At 50.8% G+C, this 20100-nt stretch overlaps 1 protein-coding gene across 1 annotated transcript; it reads right to left on the bottom strand.

Annotated features, from left to right (window-relative positions):
* Positions 1-14361: 14361 nt before the first annotated feature.
* On the bottom strand, positions 14362-19459 carry LOC141737788 (C-type lectin domain family 6 member A-like). Its single transcript, XM_074572756.1, has 6 exons — positions 19339-19459; positions 18697-18792; positions 16852-16944; positions 16052-16203; positions 15705-15826; positions 14362-14980 (listed from the first exon to the last, which is right to left on the bottom strand). Exons 1-6 carry the CDS (start codon positions 19373-19375, stop codon positions 14806-14808), a joined length of 675 nt encoding a protein of 224 aa, XP_074428857.1. The 5' UTR covers positions 19376-19459; the 3' UTR covers positions 14362-14805.
* Between the last annotated feature and the right edge of the window lie 641 nt (positions 19460-20100).

Raw genomic sequence — 20100 nt, 5'->3', positions numbered from 1 at the left:
AAAGGGTGGGTGTCAGGAGGATGGGGCCAGGATCTTTTCAGTGGTGCCCGGGGACAGGACAAGAGGTAACAGGCACAAACTTGAACATAGGAAGTTCCACCTAAACATGAGGAGGAACTTCTTTACTTTGAGGGTGGCAGAGCACTGGAACAAGCTGCCCAGAGAGGTGGTGGAGTCTCCGTCTCTGGAGACATTCAAAACCCACCTGGACATGTTCCTGTGCAACCTGCTCTAGGTGACCCTGCTCTGGCAGGGGGGGTTGGACTAGATAATCTCCAGAGGTCCCTTCCAACCCTATGATTCTATGACTGAGCAGAGGGAGGTGGCAGGATAAATTTCCTTGTAACTTTTACCTTTATCAAGAACTGTTTAGTGTTGAGGCTTCACCCGAGGGAGTTAAGAAGAAGCACAGAAGGGTCATGAGAGAGCAATATGATACTCCGGGACAGCACAAGCAAAGGATTTCCCTTTTGGTCGGTCCAGGCACCGTGGCTGGGATGTGGCTGGAGAACTCTGCTGGATTGACCCCCACCCTGCTAAAATATAGGCAGCCCTAGTGCCAGTGTTTCCAAGGCGATCACACTTGCACCTTGGCTCCAACATTGTCACAGGGAGCTCTGAGAGAGAGAGAGAGAGACCAGGTCAGGAGAACCAACATCCAACAGCCAGCCTTCAGGGAACCTACTTAGATGCTCTCTGATACTAAACACACTTCTCAGCTCTTGGTGGGAGGGGAGAAACTGACTGGTTTCATCCAGGACCAGCTTTATTCAGGCATGTGGGAAAGTGAGAGGAACAGTGCCAAGGCCCTGCCAGGGAACAAACCTTAACTGTGGAAGGGACCCTAGCCCTGACTAAGAGGACAGAGCAGGGAGAGGGGCAGCAGAACCGGCTGTTTCGGTGAAGGGCATTGACCTGCTGGCAGAGAGCCTAGGATATTGTCTTTCCACCTGACAAAAGGCAGTCAACCACTCCCTTCATCCTGGGGAATGAAGAGATCCTGGAACCCACCGAGGCAGATGGTTACAAAGGCAGTTTTGATGGCAAGGACAGAAACAAGGAAGACCCAGGGGTTCAGCCAGGAGCAGCTTCTCTCTTCTGCTGGGGCTGAAAAACACAAGGCAAGAATGGGAATCCTCCAGCCCAGAGTCGGGGGCAGGACAGCCCAGGTGGCTCCAGACCCCAACAACCTGCTGGGACCCTTATTCCAAGGACTGGGGAGCCCCACAGGTGCTGTAACCAGGTCCTGCTGCAACCAGGTCCTGCTGCCTGTCACTAGCAGTAGTTCAGATGGGCAGGGTAGGGGGCTGCCCTGGAGCTGCTCTTTTATTTCACTTTTTGTCACAAGCCTTGCCTGTACTCTTCCCAAACTGCACTCCTCCGTTCTTTGTCCTGTCACACCGCCTTTCTCCCCAACACATCTTCCTTGCTGCCCTCCCCTGTCTTTTTGCCTTCCCCTGTCTCCCACTGAATGCTCTTACTGTACCTCTCTTCTCTTCATCTCTCTTTAAATCTCCTTTCTCTCAGCTGCCTTTATTTTGGCTCTATTCCCCGCGACCTTTTATTCAGTAGCGTACAGTTACTCAAAGGAGTGACCGTCCAGCTCAGTGTTTGCAGAGGCAGATGCGCAGAAAATATTGTTCCCACAGGCAGAATGGGCACTCTCTTGGAGAGCCCTCACTTGGTTCTCCTTAGAGACACCAGAGGTGGGAGCAGTGACTTGTGCTTAGCTTGGTGCAGGTAGTTTTACCTGGACAACGACAGTAGGACACCGCTCTTCAGTCTCATCGTTTACAGAAGAAGCACTGAAGAGGATGGCAGGCCATAGTCTGCCTGGACTTTTATCCCCCCCGGCTCTGGGAAAAAGGTCATTCTCCCCGCCCTGGCACTCCCCAGTTCCCTCATCTGTTGCTTTGCTCTTGTCCTGTGCCCCTTCTCCTGGTATGAGGCCAGCCACTGCCCCATGCCATTGTCTATCCCAGCCCTGTATTTTCCCCCACCCACTCCTTCTTCTACAGGACGAGAGAAAGGAAGGTGGTGTGGTTACCTGCAGTTCCAGGGCTGACTCTCCCTCGGTGATTCATTATCTCTGACATAGTATCACTCTTCCCCACCAAGAGTCCACGTTACCGATATGGCCACGAATACAAGCTTTGTCTTGCACAGGAGACTGCGCTAGGGCAGCTCACACACTGCTGTCTGATCTGGGGTGCAGAAAATGCCATATCCTGGGTGTTGCCCACAACACATGGAGATGGGGGAATTTTCATAATTTCTCTATCAGGGCATTTCACAAGATGCTCGTTGCAACACAGAAACTCACAGATGCAAATTAAAACAGATGAAGAGTAGTATCACTCTAACCCAAACAACCTCCTGCTGCACGTATTCAAGCAGTTTCACTGCTCTTACCTTTTTGGTGTTTGCTCTTCCCTGGTGAGTGAGTATGTAGGTGAAAACGTCTATGCTGTTGGTATTTGCTGGCAGAGGATTAAACCACTCACGACATCCTGCAAAGGCGAGTCAGGAAACAACAGGAAAGTGTATCTGTGACTCAGTCTGGACAAGTCTCCATGTGAAGCTTGAGCTCAGTAACTCAGAGCAGAACTAAGAACTGTTCTTAACTAATTACTCAGGAAAAGAGGATGGAGCTTTGAGTGGAGGGATTGCTCGTGTGCTGTCCTTATGGAGCTCAAGGTCAGAAGGGTTTACTAGACGGTGACAGAATCACTGTACATTAAAGATCATGAAGTTTTACTTGGTCACGACTACAAAAGGCACAGACAGACATGGTGCTTCTAGCACTGCTCAAGGCGGCTTGATTCAAAACCCTGCAGGATAAAGTGTCCCTAAGGATAGCCCTAGGGATAAATAGTCTCTACTAGATCTCACTATACTCTGAATGGACTTAGGTGGGTATGCAGCCTTTGCTCTTCTGTCTTCCAACAGCTAGTTTCTCCCTGTGAAGAGGCGTGCACAGATGGACTGAGGAAGGAACGGATAGCTAACAATAGCACAAGCACATTGGTTGAAGATTCAAAATACCAGCACACAAAGCTGGTTACAAATGAGGACAAGCCTAAATTGTGTGCAGAAAATATCCTCTGAGTATGTTTCTTCATGCACAACAGGCTGCAGGCAGAGTTGAACCATCCAACTCTGTTGCATTGGAAAGATGGTCCACACATGATTGCTGGTATTGTCATAGAAGGTACCACAGAATCCCAGAATGGTAGGGGCTGGAAAGGACCTCTGGAGATCATCTAGTCCAACCCCCCCTGCCAGAGCAGGGTCACCTACAGCAGGTTGCACAGGAACGCGTCCAGGCGGGTTTTGAACACCTTCAGAGAAGGAGACTCCACCACCTCTCTGGGCAGCTTGTTCCAGTGCTCTGCCACCCTCAAAGTAAAGAAGTTTTTCCTCATGTTGAGATGGAATTTCCTGTGTTCCAGCTTGTGCCTGTTACCTCTTGTCCTGTCCCCGGGCACCACTGAAAAGAGTCTGATGCCATCCTCTTGACACCCACCCTTTAGATATTTATAAGCATTGATGAGGTCCCCTTTCAGTCTTGTCTTTTCCAGGCTGAACAGACCCAGGTCTTTCAGCCTTTTCTCATAAGAGAGGTGCTCCATTCCCTTCATCATCTTTGTAGACCTCCACTGGACTCTCTCCTGTAGGTCTTCGTCCTTCTTGAACTGGGGAGCCCAGAACTGGACACAGTACTCCCGATGTGGCCTCACCAGGGCAGAGTAGAGGGGGAGGATTACCTCCTCGACCTGCTGGCCACTCTCTTTTTAATGCATCCCAGGAGACCATTGGCTTTCTTGGCCACAAGGGCACATTGCTGGGTCATGGTCAACTTGTTGTCCACCAGACTTCCATGTCTCTCTCTACAGAGCTGCTTTCCAGCAGGTCAGCCCCTTACCTGTACTGGTGCATGGGGTTATTCCTCCCCAGGTGCAGCACCCTACACTTGCCCTTGTTGAACTTCACTACGTTCCTCTTCGCCCATCTCTCCAGCCTGTCCAGGTCTCTCTGTGTGGCGGCACAGCCTTCTGGTGTGTCAGCCACCCCTCCCTGTTTTGTATCATCAGCAAACTTGCAGAGGGTACACTCTGTCCCGTCATCCAGGTAGTTGATGAATGTATTGAACAAGACTGGACCCAGTACTGACCCCTGGGGAACACCGCTAGTTACAGGCCTCCAGCTGGACTATGCACCGCTGATCACAACCCTCTGAGCTCTGCTGTTCAGCCAGTTCTCAATCCACCTCACTGTCCACTCATCTAAACCACACTTCCTAAGCTTACGTATGAGGATGTTATGGGAGACTGTGTCAAAAGCCTTGCTGAAGTCAAGGTAGGCAACGTCCGCTGCTCTCCCCTCATGTACTCAGCCCGTCGCTCCATCATAGAAGGCTATCAGATTGGTCAAACGTGATTTCCCCTTGGTGAATCCATGTTGACCACTCCTGATAACCTTCTTTTCCTCTACATGCTTGGAGATGACATCCAGGATGAGCTGTTCCATCGCCTTTCCAGGGATGAAGGTGGGGCTGACCGGCCTGCAGTTTCCCAGGTCCTCCTTCTTGCCCTTTTTGAAGACTGGAGTGACATTGGCTTTCCTCCAGCCCTCAGGCACCTCTCCTGTTCTCCATGACCTTTCATAGATGATGGAGAGCGTCTTTGCAATAACATCTGCCAGCTCCCTCACCACTCATGGGTGCATCCCATCAGGACCCATGGACTTGTGGATATCCAGTTTACTTAATTGATCTCTAACCTGATCCTCCTCAATCAAGGGAGAGTCTTGCTTACTGCAGGCTCTCACTCTTACCTCCAGGGTCTGGGATTCCTGAGGGCCGGCCTTAGCAGTAAAGTCTGAAGCAAAGAAGGCATTCAGTAACTCCACCTTCTCTGCCTCTTCCATCACCAGGGATTCTACCGCGGTCAGCAGCAGGCCCACATTTTCCCTAGTCTTCCTTTTACTACTGATGTATTTGAAGAAGCCCTTCTTATTGTCCTTGACATCCCTTGCCAGATTTAATTGCAAGTGGGCCCTAGCCTTCCTCATTGCATCCCTGCATACTCTGACAACGTTCCTGTACTCTTCTCAAGTGACCAGTCCCTGTTTCCACATTCTGTAAAATTCCTTCTTCCACCTGAGTTTTTTTCAGAACCTCCTTGGTCATCCACGCAGGTTTCCTGCCACCTTTGTCTGATTTCTTGCTCCTAGGGATGCACCAATCTTGAGCTTGGAGGAAGTGGTACTTAAATATTAACCAGCTCTCTTGCATCCCCCTTCCTTCTAGAGCCTTAGCCCATGGGATTCCTCCCAGGTACTCCCTCCAAAGACCCAAGTAGGTCTTTGGAGACGCCAAAGTTAGCTTTCCTGAAATCCAGGGTTGTAATTCTACTTTTTGCCCTGCTTCTTCGATGCAGGCTCCTGAACTCCACCATTTCATGGTCACTGCAGCCAAGGCTACCCCCAACCTTCACATCCCCAACTAGTTCTTCTTGGTTTGTTAGCACAAGGTCCAGCAGCGCATCTCTCCTTGTTGGTTCCTCCAACACCTGTGTCAAGAAGTTATCGCCAGTGCTGGGCAGAATTGTCCTGGACTGTGTGTGCCTGGCTGTGTTGTCTTTCCAGCAAAAGTCAGGGTAGTTGAAGCCCTCCATGAGAACCAGGGTCTGTGATTGTGAGGCTATTTCCGGCTGTCTGTAGAAGGCCTCATCGACTTCCTCTTCCTGATTCGTTGGTCTGTAGTAAACACCCACAACAGTGTCTCCCATATTAGCCTGCCCCTTAATTATTACCCATAAGCTCTCAACACATTCTTCGTCCACCCCTAGGCAGAGCTCAATACACTCCAGTTGCTCTCGCGAATAGAGAGCAACTCCACCACCATGCCCCCGCTGGCCTGTCTTTCCAAAAAAGCACATCGCCATCCGTGACAGCATTCCAGTCATGAGCTATCCCACCATGTCTCTGTAATTGCAATGAGATCATGGCCCTGGGACCGCACACAGATCTCCAGTTCTCCCTGTTTATTCCCCATGCTGCATGCATCGGTGTACAGCCATTCCTGAGAGGTAGTCGAGCGTGCGGGTGTCCCTAGAGGGGAGCAAGAGGATCCACCACAGCCATTCACACCCCTGAGGTGGTTAACCTTCTGGATCTCACCTTAGGAGTCAGCTAAGGAACATTCATCACTGCTCTGGTTGGCTGCTAGAAGGCACTAGCTACTGGATTCACAGTACAGTAAGAGATTCTCAAGTGATGTTTTAAAAAGTTCCCAGCCATCATGCTGGAGAGCAGAACTGAATTGCACCACTATGTCCAAAAATGAGAAGGCATTGTACTTGTTATTGCTTTAAAATTTACTTGCTTTTGCGCATATGGGAAGGGAGCTGCCTTCGGCTGGTCGGTATGGAGAACGCAGAGGGTCCAAAACCGTCAGAATGAAAAAGTGCTCATGGCTTTAAATCTAATCAGGATGGATCTAAGCAGTTTAGCGATTTATTCGTGACATGTAATTAACTGACAAACCATGACCTGTATATCGAGGATCAGTATCAGCAGTCCAACAGATAAAGCACAATACCAGACACAAAACATTAATAAACACCTACAAATTTCTAAACACCTTTATGTAACTGATCCCCAAAAGCTCTAACTCCCAGATAGACACACATTCACGTGATTACTTGTGCAACACACGCTCACCACAGGCAGTGCAGGCTGCAAGAACACATCCCCTTTTCTGGTAGCAGGGGTTCCCCTATTCTCACACACTTCCTGCTGGAGATGGAGGGTTCATGTGTACCCACTTCCTACAGTCTGCTAACCCGCAGGCCGGTGGGAAAGCACAAGGTCACGTATGCACACTGCAGTTGTGGGTCTGTGCATGTTGGACCCCTTACTGCGAGGAACGCAGGCTAGCCACAGTATCCAACAGGAAGGGTGCTCTGTTACAGACAGAGGTTGCAAAATTGCAGAGCAACTTCAAGCCAGGTTTTGACTGACACTTCCTTCCCACTTCTCCCTCTTCTCTTTGATAAAAATGTCCTGCTTCTTCTAAACGTTGTTTTCAGACCGACTCTGTCTCAAAAGCCTTTAATTCTCTGGTTACTGTTAAGCTGGTGGTCATGTTCTTCTTCAACAATAGCGGGTTTGGGGTAAATGCCCTCTCAGGTAGTTTCGGGTATTCAATTCACACAGCTGTTTACAGTCACATTCCTATTTTATTAGTTGTTGCTATCCAGGCCGTTTGACCAAGACGAAGGTCTGTGCAAGTACCCTCACATGCATTCACTTTGGTGTCTGCAGAGGGTCTAAAGCAGAGGGACAGCAAACAGCTTTCTTTTCAGCATTACAAACCAAGCCGCTCTTCCCAGCAAATCAATAGCTGACCGCACAACATTCAGGTGACTGACAGCCCTACCCCACTCCGGGATAAAGGGTCTCAAAGTGCTGACGGTAGCCAAACTCTGCTCTGGCCTGCACAGAAACTCTTGGTGCCAGGCAGCTGGGACCAATGACGGAAGAGGTTTCCTCCTCAGCGGAAGGCTCTGGAGCCATCACAAATATCTTGCATTTCCAAAATGGCAGGAACTTATTTCTCTTTCCTGCTCCATAAACACCAGCAGCATGCTTGGGGAGAGCATGTATCAATGACCTCAGTCTTCTTGTACGTCTTTCCACAGTTCTATCAGTAGAGATTCTCATCTGGTTTTTGCCTGCTGCACAGGTGACCCTCGGTTATTTCAATTCACCAATATATGTGTCAGATCGTTGTGCCGGGAGAACAGGGAGGCACCTGGCAGTGCAGAATTGCTAGGGACTCCTGCCCCTGCATCACTGGAGACAGTGGTACTTGATTGTAGCAAGTGCACTCCTAGAAGAAGCACTGGAGAACCTTGAATCTACTTTCACAGACCTCTGCAGTATCAACAAGCATGGCATGGGTACAGGCAAGATCAACAGGACATGAACTAAGGAAAATATTGCACTTAGTGTCTTGCAGGTCTAAGGTTGCAGGAGAAGACACAGAATACAATTTCCCTCAGTGGTACTCAGGATCTGAGAAGCTGAAAGTCGGAAGCTGGAAGATAAAACCTCATTATCTTTTCTGCAAAATTATACCCCACAAGAAATTAGTTGCAGCTCCTATTTAAGAGGTGGAAACACAGCAAACCACATGTTGTGAGCGCCGAAGGTGCCTGGTTTTAGAAGCAACCAGCAACCTGCAGCAGGATGGAGAAGGAATGAGAGGGTTCCAAGCACCAACAAAGAACAGCAAGCGTGCTCATGTTCAGAAATGAACTTGTTGGATCTAGCTAACTCGTTCTCAGGGGTTGATTGCAGCTCCTCCATCAACTTGAATCCCCTGGGCAGTCCTGCTTTCCAGTTTTCTTGAATTCAGAATGATTTGAAAGGAAAGGTTTACCTGCAAGAGTCAAATAAAGGCAAGCAGTCTAGAAGGGAATGCTGACAAAGTGAAAGGCAAAAACACAGGGGAAGTGCTACCAGCTGTGACAATACCAGAAGAGAGAATTAATCCCACAGGAAGTTCTTCCCAATGTGCCTGTTTGTTTTGCACTTTCAAGGACGGAGGGCCAGGCCCATAGTCCTGAGCCCCAGCAGTACGCGTGAGAGTGCAGCTAACAGGGGCAGCCGACAGGCTTAGCAGTGTGTGCGGCAGTTTCTGAGCTTTGTTTTCAGCAAGAAAGTACAAGCAATCGAGGAGGTTTCTGGAGTGCCTTGATGACTACTTCCAGACACGGGTTGTGGAAGACCTGATGAGGAGAGACAGCTTGTGGAAGACCTGATGAGGAGATGTGCTCTGCTGAATCTCACACTTACAAGTGAGGAAGAACTGGTTTGGGATGTAACGGCAGGCTTGGCTGCGGTAACTATGCGATGTTGGAGTTCAGGATCTTTTGAGGAGGGAGCAGGGCAAAACCCAGTATCACAGCCAGAGACTTCAGGAGAGCAGACACTGGCCAGCTTGAGGACCTGCCCGTAACACTTGCATGGGAAGTCTACTGCTTACCTGATTTTCTTCTGTATCTGTCACCACCACGGGGGAGCACAACCTTACGCTGGTGTCCCTGCTTTCATTCCAGGACACCCGTTCAGCCAATAGGTAGTAGCAGCATTTTTGAAAGCATCTCCGGCCCACTGTGCAGCACGTCTAGCCTTGCACTGGGCAGTGACAGGCGGCCACAGAATGAATGCTACCAAGAATACAGAAAGGGAGTGTGGCCTGTTTTCTAGAGAGTCACCAAAGGCACGAGGAGAATGCTGGATTGTTCTCTGCAGGTTGTTACTCAGGCAGATGACCATACCGCTAACCATGTGTCCAAATAAGCTACAGGAAGAAGCCAAGCTCATTGCAAAGCCATTGTCTTTGAGAGTCTGCAATAATCAAGAGAAGTTTCCTGTGCCTTGAAAAGGCAAATGGAGCATCTTTTAGAGCTTCTTTCGTATGAGGAGAGTCTGAGAGAGTTAGAACTGTTCAGCCTGGAGAAGGGAAGGTTGGTGCTCGCCAACCGCCTGACCATATCTCTTCCATTCCGTATTCCCACTCAGCAGAGTGAAGATGCAGGCTTCAGCATTCACACCCATCCCCAAAATCCTCCGTATTCTTGTCAGGTTACTTCTGGTCTATCGGTTTTACTCAGGATGAGGTTTCCTACATCAGACAGTTGATGCTGCAGCTTCAGAAATTTGAAGACAAGGGCTGTCACTCATGTGGAAGATTGTTGCAGGTCTGGTCTACTTCTGCCTTCTGGTGGATTACAATACACATCATTCACATCAGTCAGTTCCCCAGACCTCCAGAACCAGAGACATGTTACTCTCCAGCATGGCCTTGTCAAGCGTTGCAGGGAAAGGTCAGGTCCAGGACCTGGGGGTCCAGGGCTCAGATGGACATGGAGGTGGACTTGTCCAGATGCTGATTCATCCAGGAACACCAGGATGAATCGCCCCAGTCCTCCTACTCTGCTAATTCCACTGGCATCAGTCCTACATGGAAACCTGCCTTCTTCCTACAGCCAAGACAAGAGGGCCGTGTTCAGACCTGGCAGACGGTGCTGCTCATCTCAACCTACCCCAGGCTCTCCACACCCATCAGAGGGAACTGCCAGTCTCTGTGATTCAAGGGCTGTGAACCTTCAGCTAGCTTTACCAACGCAGGCTTAACCTTCTCTCTGTTGGTTTGGCTCTTTACTGGAGGAGGGAAGAAAGGAAATCTGCTCCTTGTTATTCTTGCATGCTAAGAATTACCCCAGAGTGAGGGCTAAAGGGGAGTCCTGCACGGCCAAAGCCAGAAACTAGAGGGACCATTGCTAATGAGCCCAGACAAGGAAGTACCCTCCAGGCAAACCCAAGCCAAGGACCCTAGGATGCGGTTGAGAGGAGCTGTGCCACTACAGAGGATGCTTCCTAGCTTGCAGATGAAGAGGCCCTCGCTTGCAGGGCCAGGAGAGGGTACTGTCACACGTCACCCTTCTTGAAATGACAGCGTGTAAACCCACGAAGGACTTGGATCTATAAGAGCTCATCTTCTGCATGTTTCAGGACGAAAGCCTCACCCCAGACTCCGTGCAAGAATAACTCTCAAGGAAGGTGGAGAGCCATTCTGTGAAGTGACAGAGTGACTGGGAAATGGTCACATCACCAAGGTGGACTGCCACTGGGTTTCTTTTGCTCCCTATCTAATTTTACAGGCTCTGTTAAAAGGGAGGCAAAGCGCGTGATATTTCATTCCACTAATGCAAACAAAACCCCAACCCTGTGAGGTGGAAAAAGTCAATAACCAGACAAAGAACAGGAATAGCTGTGAAAACTTGAAAAGGGACAAGCCGAGAGGCCAAGAAACAAGCTGGGATGACAAGTGATCTCGAAAGAGTAGAAATTAACTAAAAAGAGAGAAGATCAAATCCTTGGAAGACAGAGACCATTGCACCATGGAGGAGAAATTCAACAGGGAAATAAACCTTGGGACAAGCCATAATTTCACCTTAGTTCTTGATTTCTTTCCAGCTTTATTATCTCTTCACGTGTCTCTATTTTTAAAGTGATTTTTTTCCCTGTTCCTATTCTTCTTCTAATGATCTTAAGTAAAAAACTTTGCATAGCTGTAACAAGCGTAAGTCTGGAAGAGAGAACCTTTCAGAGACAAAGAAACAGAGGAAGAAAAAAATGGGAAGCAGTTGTTTTGTTTCACAGACATGAAGACAGCACTCGTCATTGGCACTTAGACCAAGAGAAAGTGCCATCACCCAGGAGAACAGGCAGACATGAAGTTAGATAAGAAGACAGGTCAGACTGCAGCGATCAGGCACAGGACGCGGCCAGACAAGCGTACTGACCAGCAACCTGTTTACGTGGGCTGGTCCCTCTTATCCCCTTTTCCCCCTCTTTTCCCACACTCCTTCCTCTCCAAAACACCTTGGTCCTTCCCTTCCACCACATTTGGTTCTTCACCTCCCCATCCCATAAAAAGTCTCACACAATCCCAAAATGCTCTTCCCAGCATCTCCTAATGAGTCACATACCCCTGTAGGCAGCAAAAGCCCTCAGTCTGCCAGGTGGTGTGGGGAGTCTCCCCCATTGAGTCATCTTGATGGGTTTCAGACCTGGTGCGTGGACTGACAGTTCTTCTGTGACAGCCTTGGGAGGAACCAGAGGAGCGTGCTCTGTTTCTCTGATTTGCTTACAGGGGTTCCCCTACCTGCCATCATTTTTCTGTGCTCCTCTGTGTTTTTTGGGAGAAGATCCTCTAACCACAGAACCAAAACCAGTCCTCGGATGTGGTGGATTCAAGGCTGGCTAATTTTAGGCACAGGTACCAAAAGCCCAGTGCCTTTGGAAGCAGGAGGCTACTCGTCAGAAAGGCATCTTGCTAGTTATCTTTAACAGGGGCCACAGAGGAAATCGCATGTTATACCAGGGGAGCTGCAGCTAGTGCAAGAGTTAGGATGTCGGTGGGCAAGACAATAAGTGAGAAAACTGAAACCTGCTGGTGCCTGTGACCTACAGGATCTCAAGCACAAAGTGGCCGGTGTGATAATCATCACCACTCAGTGGCAGATACCGCGGGTGTCTGGTATCCTTAGGTGAATCAAGCCAAGAAGAGACTCGGGGACAAATCCTGGGACAAGTGTATGCCTTGCAGGGGTGAGCTTGGCCCTCATGGCCTCCATAAACAGAGGAAAGAAAACACCTTGTTCAACAGCAGGTCTCCAGGGGAGGCATATTAAGCCCAGGGCTAGACGTATGACACAGGGGGAAAGAGGTGAATTGTGCTCTTCTGCCCACAGCTAGAGCATTGGGCTTAGCCAGAGTCAGACGGGAATGGGGGGAGTCCGAGGCAAAGCAAGAAAAACAGCAAAAAGAAATCTGTTAAGTAGGACCTGTGAGGGGAGATGAGGCTTGGCACTGGGAAAAAGCAGTTGGAAGAGGGGAGGAGAGAAGCATCTTAGCCACAGGGACGCTGTGAAGAACACAGCGGTCGTGTTCCCACCAGGGGACACAGGAGGGAGGACGTTAACTCAAAGAGCTGGACAGAAGGATTACGTTCTACATGGGAGATACACCGCCACCCTGTGAAGCAGGAGAGGACTGGAGCACCGGGAAGGGGAAAGGTGGCTATCTCCAGCACTGCACTTCTCCCTTTCCCTGATACCACCGCAAGTCTCTGCCAACCACCACTTTCTGACAGCTGTCTCTGACACTGCTTCGCGTCGCCTTGCATTATTGACGGTATCCCGTGGAATTAAGTCAGCTCCCTGCCTCCCTGCAAGTGTCAATACTACACCGGTGAAAATACCCTCGTCAACAAGTGGGGATGGCTAGTTTCCGAAAAAAGGACTCCAGACTCTTCCCACCTGAGATTTCATGCTTGAACAACATCAGGCAGTTATAAACGCCAGGAACCTCAGCACTGAAAATGGAGCAGGCGCACAGGTGTCCAAGCCAGCTGCCGGGCAGACCTGGGCGGCCAAGGGGCAGCTACTGGGAAGACCAGAAGTCTTGACCTGCTACCGGAGAGACCTTTGTCTCTTTGTTTCTGGCATGAGAGAGACAACAGGGAAGAGGAAGACATGGGGATGTAGGGGCCAGCTGTGGGCTGACTGAATGACTAAGCCTCGCGACCGCAGGGGCCCATATGGCATACGTGTAAACGTATATTTTTTTCTGCTAGCAGGCTTTCATCCTGCTAGCAGCCAGAGGGGGGAACAGGATGAGGCTGCTCTGCTCGTGCTGTTTGTGTTTGCGTCAGTGCTCTCTGTCTGTGTTGACCTGTGTGGCTGCTTATGTGCACCTATTCTTTTTCTCCCATATGTATCTGTATCTGTCCCTATTGTACATACACGCTCAGTCTCACTACCGGCTGGAGCTGGGGACCTGGAGGGGCAGCAGCCTTGCCTCTGCTGGGCTGTGCGATTGAGCAGCTGCTGCCGCCACCCACTGACGTTCACAGAACTCCTCCTGTTGATCGGCTTAGGAAGCCAAATCTCCTGGTCACCGTGGCTCCAGTACAAATTCTCCTCTCTCTTTGGGACCCAGAGAGAGGATTCACTTCCATAGGTAGGACAGGGTCACACCGCCAGGAGATGCGCACCATTGCCGTGTGGGGAGCAGGCACTGTGTGGTTGGGAAAGCGTAGGCAGATGGTGTTTCCTGAAGCAAACAGAAGCGGGGGCACAGGGGCCAGGAAGCGGGAATGGGTGGAGCAAAGGTGCGATCCATGGGGGCATGTGGTCTACAGCAGAACATGAAGGCAATTCACTAGGCAATGCGCTTCTGGTAGGCGCCTCCTGTGCAGCAGCAGCCCTGCCCCTTCCTGCCTCTTCTGCAGCATGGGCAGGTGTGCCCTGACAGGGACCACCAAGGCGTGGACTTCCCAGGAAGGCTGCTACATCAGGTGAGCCTGGGATCAGCTCTGAGTTGAGGGGAGTTGTTCTTCCTCAAAGTGGCACTGGGGGCCCCAGTCGTTTCGCCGCTGGCAACAGCTCCACACGCTTGGTCAACCTTGTGCAGTTCAGACTCCTGGCACAAGCTCCCGTTACCCTCCCGGGCAAGACTTTCAACTGTGGAAACAAATACCCATCATACCCCTAGAGCTGGTTCCCTGTGCCCAGTCCCCTCCAGAGCTTTGGCTGTGTGCAACAGGATTGTGTAGCCGCCTTGTCTCTGAGGTGGATGCAGCCTATGTTGCAGGAGTTGTGTAAGGCTCTATCCTGGCATAGCAACGTCTTCTGACCCTGCTAACACAAACATCTGCAGCCTAGAGAGGGAAAGAGAGAAAAAGGGAGACACGCACACACGCACAGCACGGAGGCTTTTCCATTGGTCTAATATTGTATTTTCTCTTGTATAGGAAATCAGTATTTGTTCAGCAAAACCAGTGCAACTAGAGGACATTCTCTGTGAGCCCCAAGAAAAAGCAGACGCCTCTGCCCAAGGAGACAAAGGAAATTGCAGCTCTGAACATCTGTCTTCCATTCCCGTTTCTTCTTTCTGGAGAACTCAACCTCTTTTCACACGGTGGCTGCCAGACCCACTCAGAGAGAAGAGCACACAAGAGCCCAGGACCTCCTTTGATGACCCTGAGCCTTCATGTGTTCCCTGAGCCTTCATGTGTTCCCTGAGCCAATACATGCACTGGGGATGCTGGACACGGGGTAATATCACTTCCATTCACATCGTCCCACCCAGCAGAGTGAAAATACAGGATTCAGGGGCCCCCTCCCCTCCCAACACAGCCCTCAGCTGTTTCCAGCTCACTGCTCATCTCCCAGTTGAACTCAGGATGAGGGTCGCGCCATCAGTTAGTGCTGCAGCTTCACAAATCCGATAATGACTCTCGCATCGGATATCATTCCAGTTATATATATCTGAACTCGTATGGATTACAGTGCAGTTCTCATAATCGATGTTAGTAGGTTCCCCTTTCCGCCAGAACCTGAGACAGAGACAGGCACGTTACTCCCCAGCGTACCCTGTAGAGCACTGCTGGAACAGACCACAGCAGAACGCAAGGCTTGGAGGGGAGAGAGAAAAATTCCAGAGGCAGATTCACGGACAAAAGCAGTACTCTTCCTCCCGCTCTGCTATCCCACTGGCACCAGTCCTATGTGGAAAGCTGCCTTCTTCCTACAGCCAGCACAACAGGGCCCTGCTCAGTCCCAGTCAGGGGAGCGGCTCACCACCACTCACCCCATGCACCTCACACCCCCAAGACACATGTGTCTGCCTCCAGGGCAAGCTTGTCCTCCCTGAGGAGACACAGCAAGGACAGCCTTGGTGATCTCTCCCATCTCTTCCACAGCACCCCAGCGCTCGCCAGGCCTGTGCATATACGTGCACCTATACATGGTGAGGGCCATACGGAGGTGAGGCAAGGCTGGTCATCTCTGAAAGGTTCTTCCTGATGGCGAGAGGCAGCTTCATCTGTGCCTACAGCACTGATGGCCACGTCACTGGTAGTTAACTAACAACCACTAACCAGCATGGACGAGGCGATGTGAACCTGGTGTCCCCACACAGCCCTCTCCTGCTCCATCTGTGTCCTCTCACAGGGAGTTGTCTCACCCCTCTCTCACGCACCAATAGACACCCACACATCTCTCCTACTCCCTTGCACTGCCAGGAGTGGCACCAAACACTCTCCATCCAGGGGTACTCACGCTGCCTCCTCATTCAATGGAGTCTGGTCCACCCACTGCCACTTGCCCACCTCCTGTGCATACAGACCGATGTAGTAATTCGTTCCTTTTGGAAACTGTTGTAGCTCGATAGTGAGGAAACCCTGGAAATCAGGGAGAGTGCAATGTCCATGAGGTGCAGGACTGAGCAGAGGGAGGTGGCAGGAGTTCCTGTGGGGTGGGACTGGTGGCAGAGGGGAGCCGGTGCCGAAGGGGTGCAGAAAGGACATCCCCCCTCCCCTGCAGGAGCAAGGAGGGGATCTGGGTCCCCTCCAGGGCCTGTCACTGTGTGTCTGGCTGCCCTTCCCCTCCCTCCGCCCTGCACCTACTTGCTCTGCTTTGCTGTTGATCACCACCAGCTGGGAGCCCATCCCAGTGCAGTTCTGCACACTCTCAGCCCAGGACATTTCATCAGTCGACAGATAATAGCAGCTTTTTTGAAAGCGTTTCCAGCCATTTGGGCAGCAGATCCAGCCTTGCTCTGTGTAGGGAGAGACTGCAGATGTGAATGCCAATAACGAGAGAGATGGTGACTGTGAGAATCCCTGCTCTCCAGCAATGATGGTCAACCGTTCTCCCCAGGTCACTTGTGCAGGGTAGCAACCACTCTTATAGTTAGCTTCCTGCCCCAACAAGGATGGAGAAGTTAGATGTTGCTGGAGATCATGCTTAGTAACTCCCACACACTGTTTCAGGGGCTGCTGACCAGTTATAGTCATGCATCTCGTAACACGATCTCAGGTCTTGGCTTGACAAAATTATTTTGGTGATCTGGTTTGATTTCTTGTAAGCTCTCCTTTAGGCCTTTAGCCCCCGGGAACAGGGACTATTGCTTCTTTCCCTGACTAGAGCTGCAGTTTTATTATTTCTCCCCTGTTAACCTTCCCTGTGCCCCTGTAGACTGTCCCTTTTGTTTTATCGGTGTTCACAGCCGCCCTGTCCTCCAGGACAGCTTAACATGGCCCTCTCCACCTAAGCTCTTAGCAGGAAATGCTTTGTCTTCCCACCTCTCTCCTCTGGAGTCCGCCTCTCCAGAGTCTGGTCCCGCTGCTGCTTGCTGTCAGAGCAGAGCACAGCATTCATTGTCCCTGTCCCAAAGATCTCCTGCACGCCTGCCAGCACTACTGACCTTTGCCTTGTAGCACCTCCAAGATGCACTGAAGCTCCGAGAATTTCTGCTGCAGGGCTGTGGGCTGGTCACCACTGTGGAAGAAGGGAGCGACTAGAAAGGGAGAGGAGAGGCGGCAGGATTACCCCTTCCTCACAGGTCCCCACACACCATCTCTGGGCTTCACTCGTTTCCCCATTTCCCCACCAAGCACTGTCGCAGCATCGCCTCTCCTTGGGCTGTCTCTTTCCGTTTCGTAAGTGGTAACTGCCACCCTCTCAGTAAAGGGAACAGTCGTTTCTGCTCCCAGCACCCCACAGCTGCCCACAAGGACTCCTCTGCCCACTGACTGACAAGATCTAGCCAGGATGACCTCCCCACCAAAGCTAGAGAAGCCTGCAATCCACTCAAGGAGTGCTTGGAGGCTGGAGCCAGCCTGTGGTTTGTCAGCAGAGTCTCCCCCGGCACTGAGCAGCTGACCTCAGGCCCCCTCGGGTGCTCTGGACCTGAAGGTGTGCAGTTAGTGTATCCCTGCTCCATGACTCTGAGACAACTAGCCCAAATAAGGGGTATGGCTGCCATTCACAGGCAGAAAGAGACCATCTTCCATGTCAGAGAGCAGAAGGACCACTGGGAGGACATCACACTGAGGACATCTTCCTTCCACCCTCCCTTCAGGTATTTATAAAAATTGGTAAGGTCCCCCCAAGCCTTCTCTTCTCCAAGCTGAACAGTCCCAGCTCTCTCAGCCTCTCCTCAAAGTGCCTTCATCATCTTTGTGGCCCTTTGTTGGACTCTCTCCACTATGTCCATGTCTCTCTTGTACAGAGGAGCCTATCACTGGACATAGTACTCCAGGTGTGGTCTTCTACAGGCCAGTTAAATTATGGCTATTCTAGAATTAGTCATGTGGCCGCGTGGCCAATGCAAAGGATCTTGAGCATGTGGAGATTGAAGCAGCGCAGCGCAGCGCAGCACAGCACAGCACAGCGCAGCGCAGCAAGGGGGAGCCATGAGGCACTGCTAAATGAAGCCAGAGTGAATGATACTCTGATTAGGAGAGCTCCAGAAGTTTTCCCTTATTGACCATCTCGATTTGGATTTTTATTCCTCAGTCTTTCTCCCACCATCAGGAGGACAGGAAACATATTCTTTCTTCAATGGCAGCTTAGCTTTCTGTTTCCAAGTGTCAGTCACTGAGAAAAATCCCAAGCAGGAGTCTCATGGAATGACTGCAAGCAGATGGACAACTCACATGCCAACTCACTACCCACTGTGAAGAGGCAACAGCCTTTTCTCTTAACAGCTTATCACGGCAAGGGTGGCTCGGACCAGTCCCAGCTGGACCCTCAGGAAGGACAGCTCCAGGGACCATGCTGTTCCCCTGGATGGTGCCGAGTCAGCTGGAATGAGATGGGGTCAGTAGGCCTTCCAAGTCCTGAGGCCACACAATGGAGTAGCAGAGCATTTGAGCAGCAAAGATTCTTTCTCACTTACAGACTAGGGCCAGCTGCCCCCCTGGAAGGCCAAAGCCTGCGTATCTAATGCAGGCCGTTTCCCATCTCACACTAGGGATGTTGTGGGGCAGGGATTCTTCCCATCCTAGTAGGGACCAGCTTAAACGCTTGTGCACAAGGATGAGCAGAGAGGCCGGTTGGCCACATGCAGTTGCCACCACACGAACCAGGAGTGTTTGTACAGCTGTGAACTGCTTAAGGGGGAAGGAGCTGAATCAGCTGTCACATCGTCAAGACAGTTTCCAAAAAGGCAATTGAAACTTCTCTAGTCACGTCTTCCACTCCCACCACTCCCATCTCCCCCAGTCCCTTCCATCTCCAGGAAAAATCAACAAACTCAAGAACCCACCGAGACAGATGGATATGAGACTTGCTTTGAGGACAATGGCAGAAATGAGCAGGACCCAAGAGCAAAGCTGTGGTCTATTTCTCTTCTCTGCTGGGGCTGCAAACAAAAGGCAAGAGCAGGAGTCACACGCTGCCCCAAGACAAGGACAGCATTGACCAGGAGACTCAGCAGCCATCACTGGACTGCTGGCCTCCTGCAGCACGGCATCCGGACACAAAGGTGTGGAGTCCCACACAGCCATTTGTAATCTGTGGGCACCAAAGGGGGCCGCAAGCCGTAACGTCTCTGCGTTACTGGAGCTCCTCTCTTTCCCCTTTTCCTCTGAGCACTTGTCCAACCCTTCACACCCTGGCTCCCTTCTACACCCTCTCTAGACATTGCTCCTCTCTCTCGTGCTCTTCTTTCCCATGGTGGTAACAGCCCACGTCAGTTGCAGAGGGAGGGTCCCTTGCAGTCATGATAACCACCAGCCCTGGTTCCAACTAGGTGGGATGTGGGACTTGGACACTGCTCACCTAGCATTGCTCAGAAGCTCAAGAAAGTGGACACCTGTCCAGTCTCCCACAGCCTGTTCCCACAGCCTCATCCCTCCTTGTTCCCACCCTGCCTAGCCACGACAGTAAAGGCAATCCCCACCATCACCTGCAGTCTCAGTACTGGGGTTCCCTCCGGGGGTCATCGTCTCTGATGAACGGTTCCTTTTCTCTCTGCAGAGTCCCAGGAACAGAGGGTGCTGCCGGTACCCAGCTCGTATTGCAGAGAGAACTACACACAGCTGTTCTTCCCTCAGTACGGAAGTTCAATGACTTCTGATGCAATGTGGTGTCAGAGGCTTAGAACACAAAAAGAACAAACACCCTCTAGAGTAGAGATGCATACGATCACTTCATCTTCTGTGCCATTTCTCAGGCCACGGTCATGATAAAGCAAGCACTGAAAGCCATGAACCTCAAGCAGCAGCATTCTCATAGAAAGAGAGAGATAAGACGAGATAAGTGTGGGTTACTTTTGACTGGGGGGGTGTGGGGGGGCAGGGGAGGAAGGGGGACAGTTTTTCTTCTCTCTTGTTTTTTATTTAACGATCTACATACACTTTGTTACTGTCACTTTCTGGGAATTCTTCCTGATATTTCATTTCCCAAAGCATCTCCAACACTCACCTCTAAAGCCTCCCTTAAAAATGTGCACAATAAACAACAATGTTCTGGCAGCAGTGAATTGCTTGGTTTTTATTGCACCAGCCCCACACATCTGTTCCTTCTGTATCAGCATTTTGTGGACAGTAACAAAAGAGATTCCCAAGTACAGGTGGAACATGGGAAGTTTAGGACTACAATGAACAAACGAGAAGATGTCTCCATCTGTGACATGCTAATCTTGGAGCAAGCATTGAATCCACCTCCT

This window comes from Larus michahellis, chromosome 1 (genome assembly GCF_964199755.1).
Source record: "Larus michahellis chromosome 1, bLarMic1.1, whole genome shotgun sequence".
Classification (NCBI taxonomy): Eukaryota; Metazoa; Chordata; class Aves; order Charadriiformes; family Laridae; genus Larus; species Larus michahellis.
This window is presented reverse-complemented; position numbering and strand designations above follow the sequence as displayed.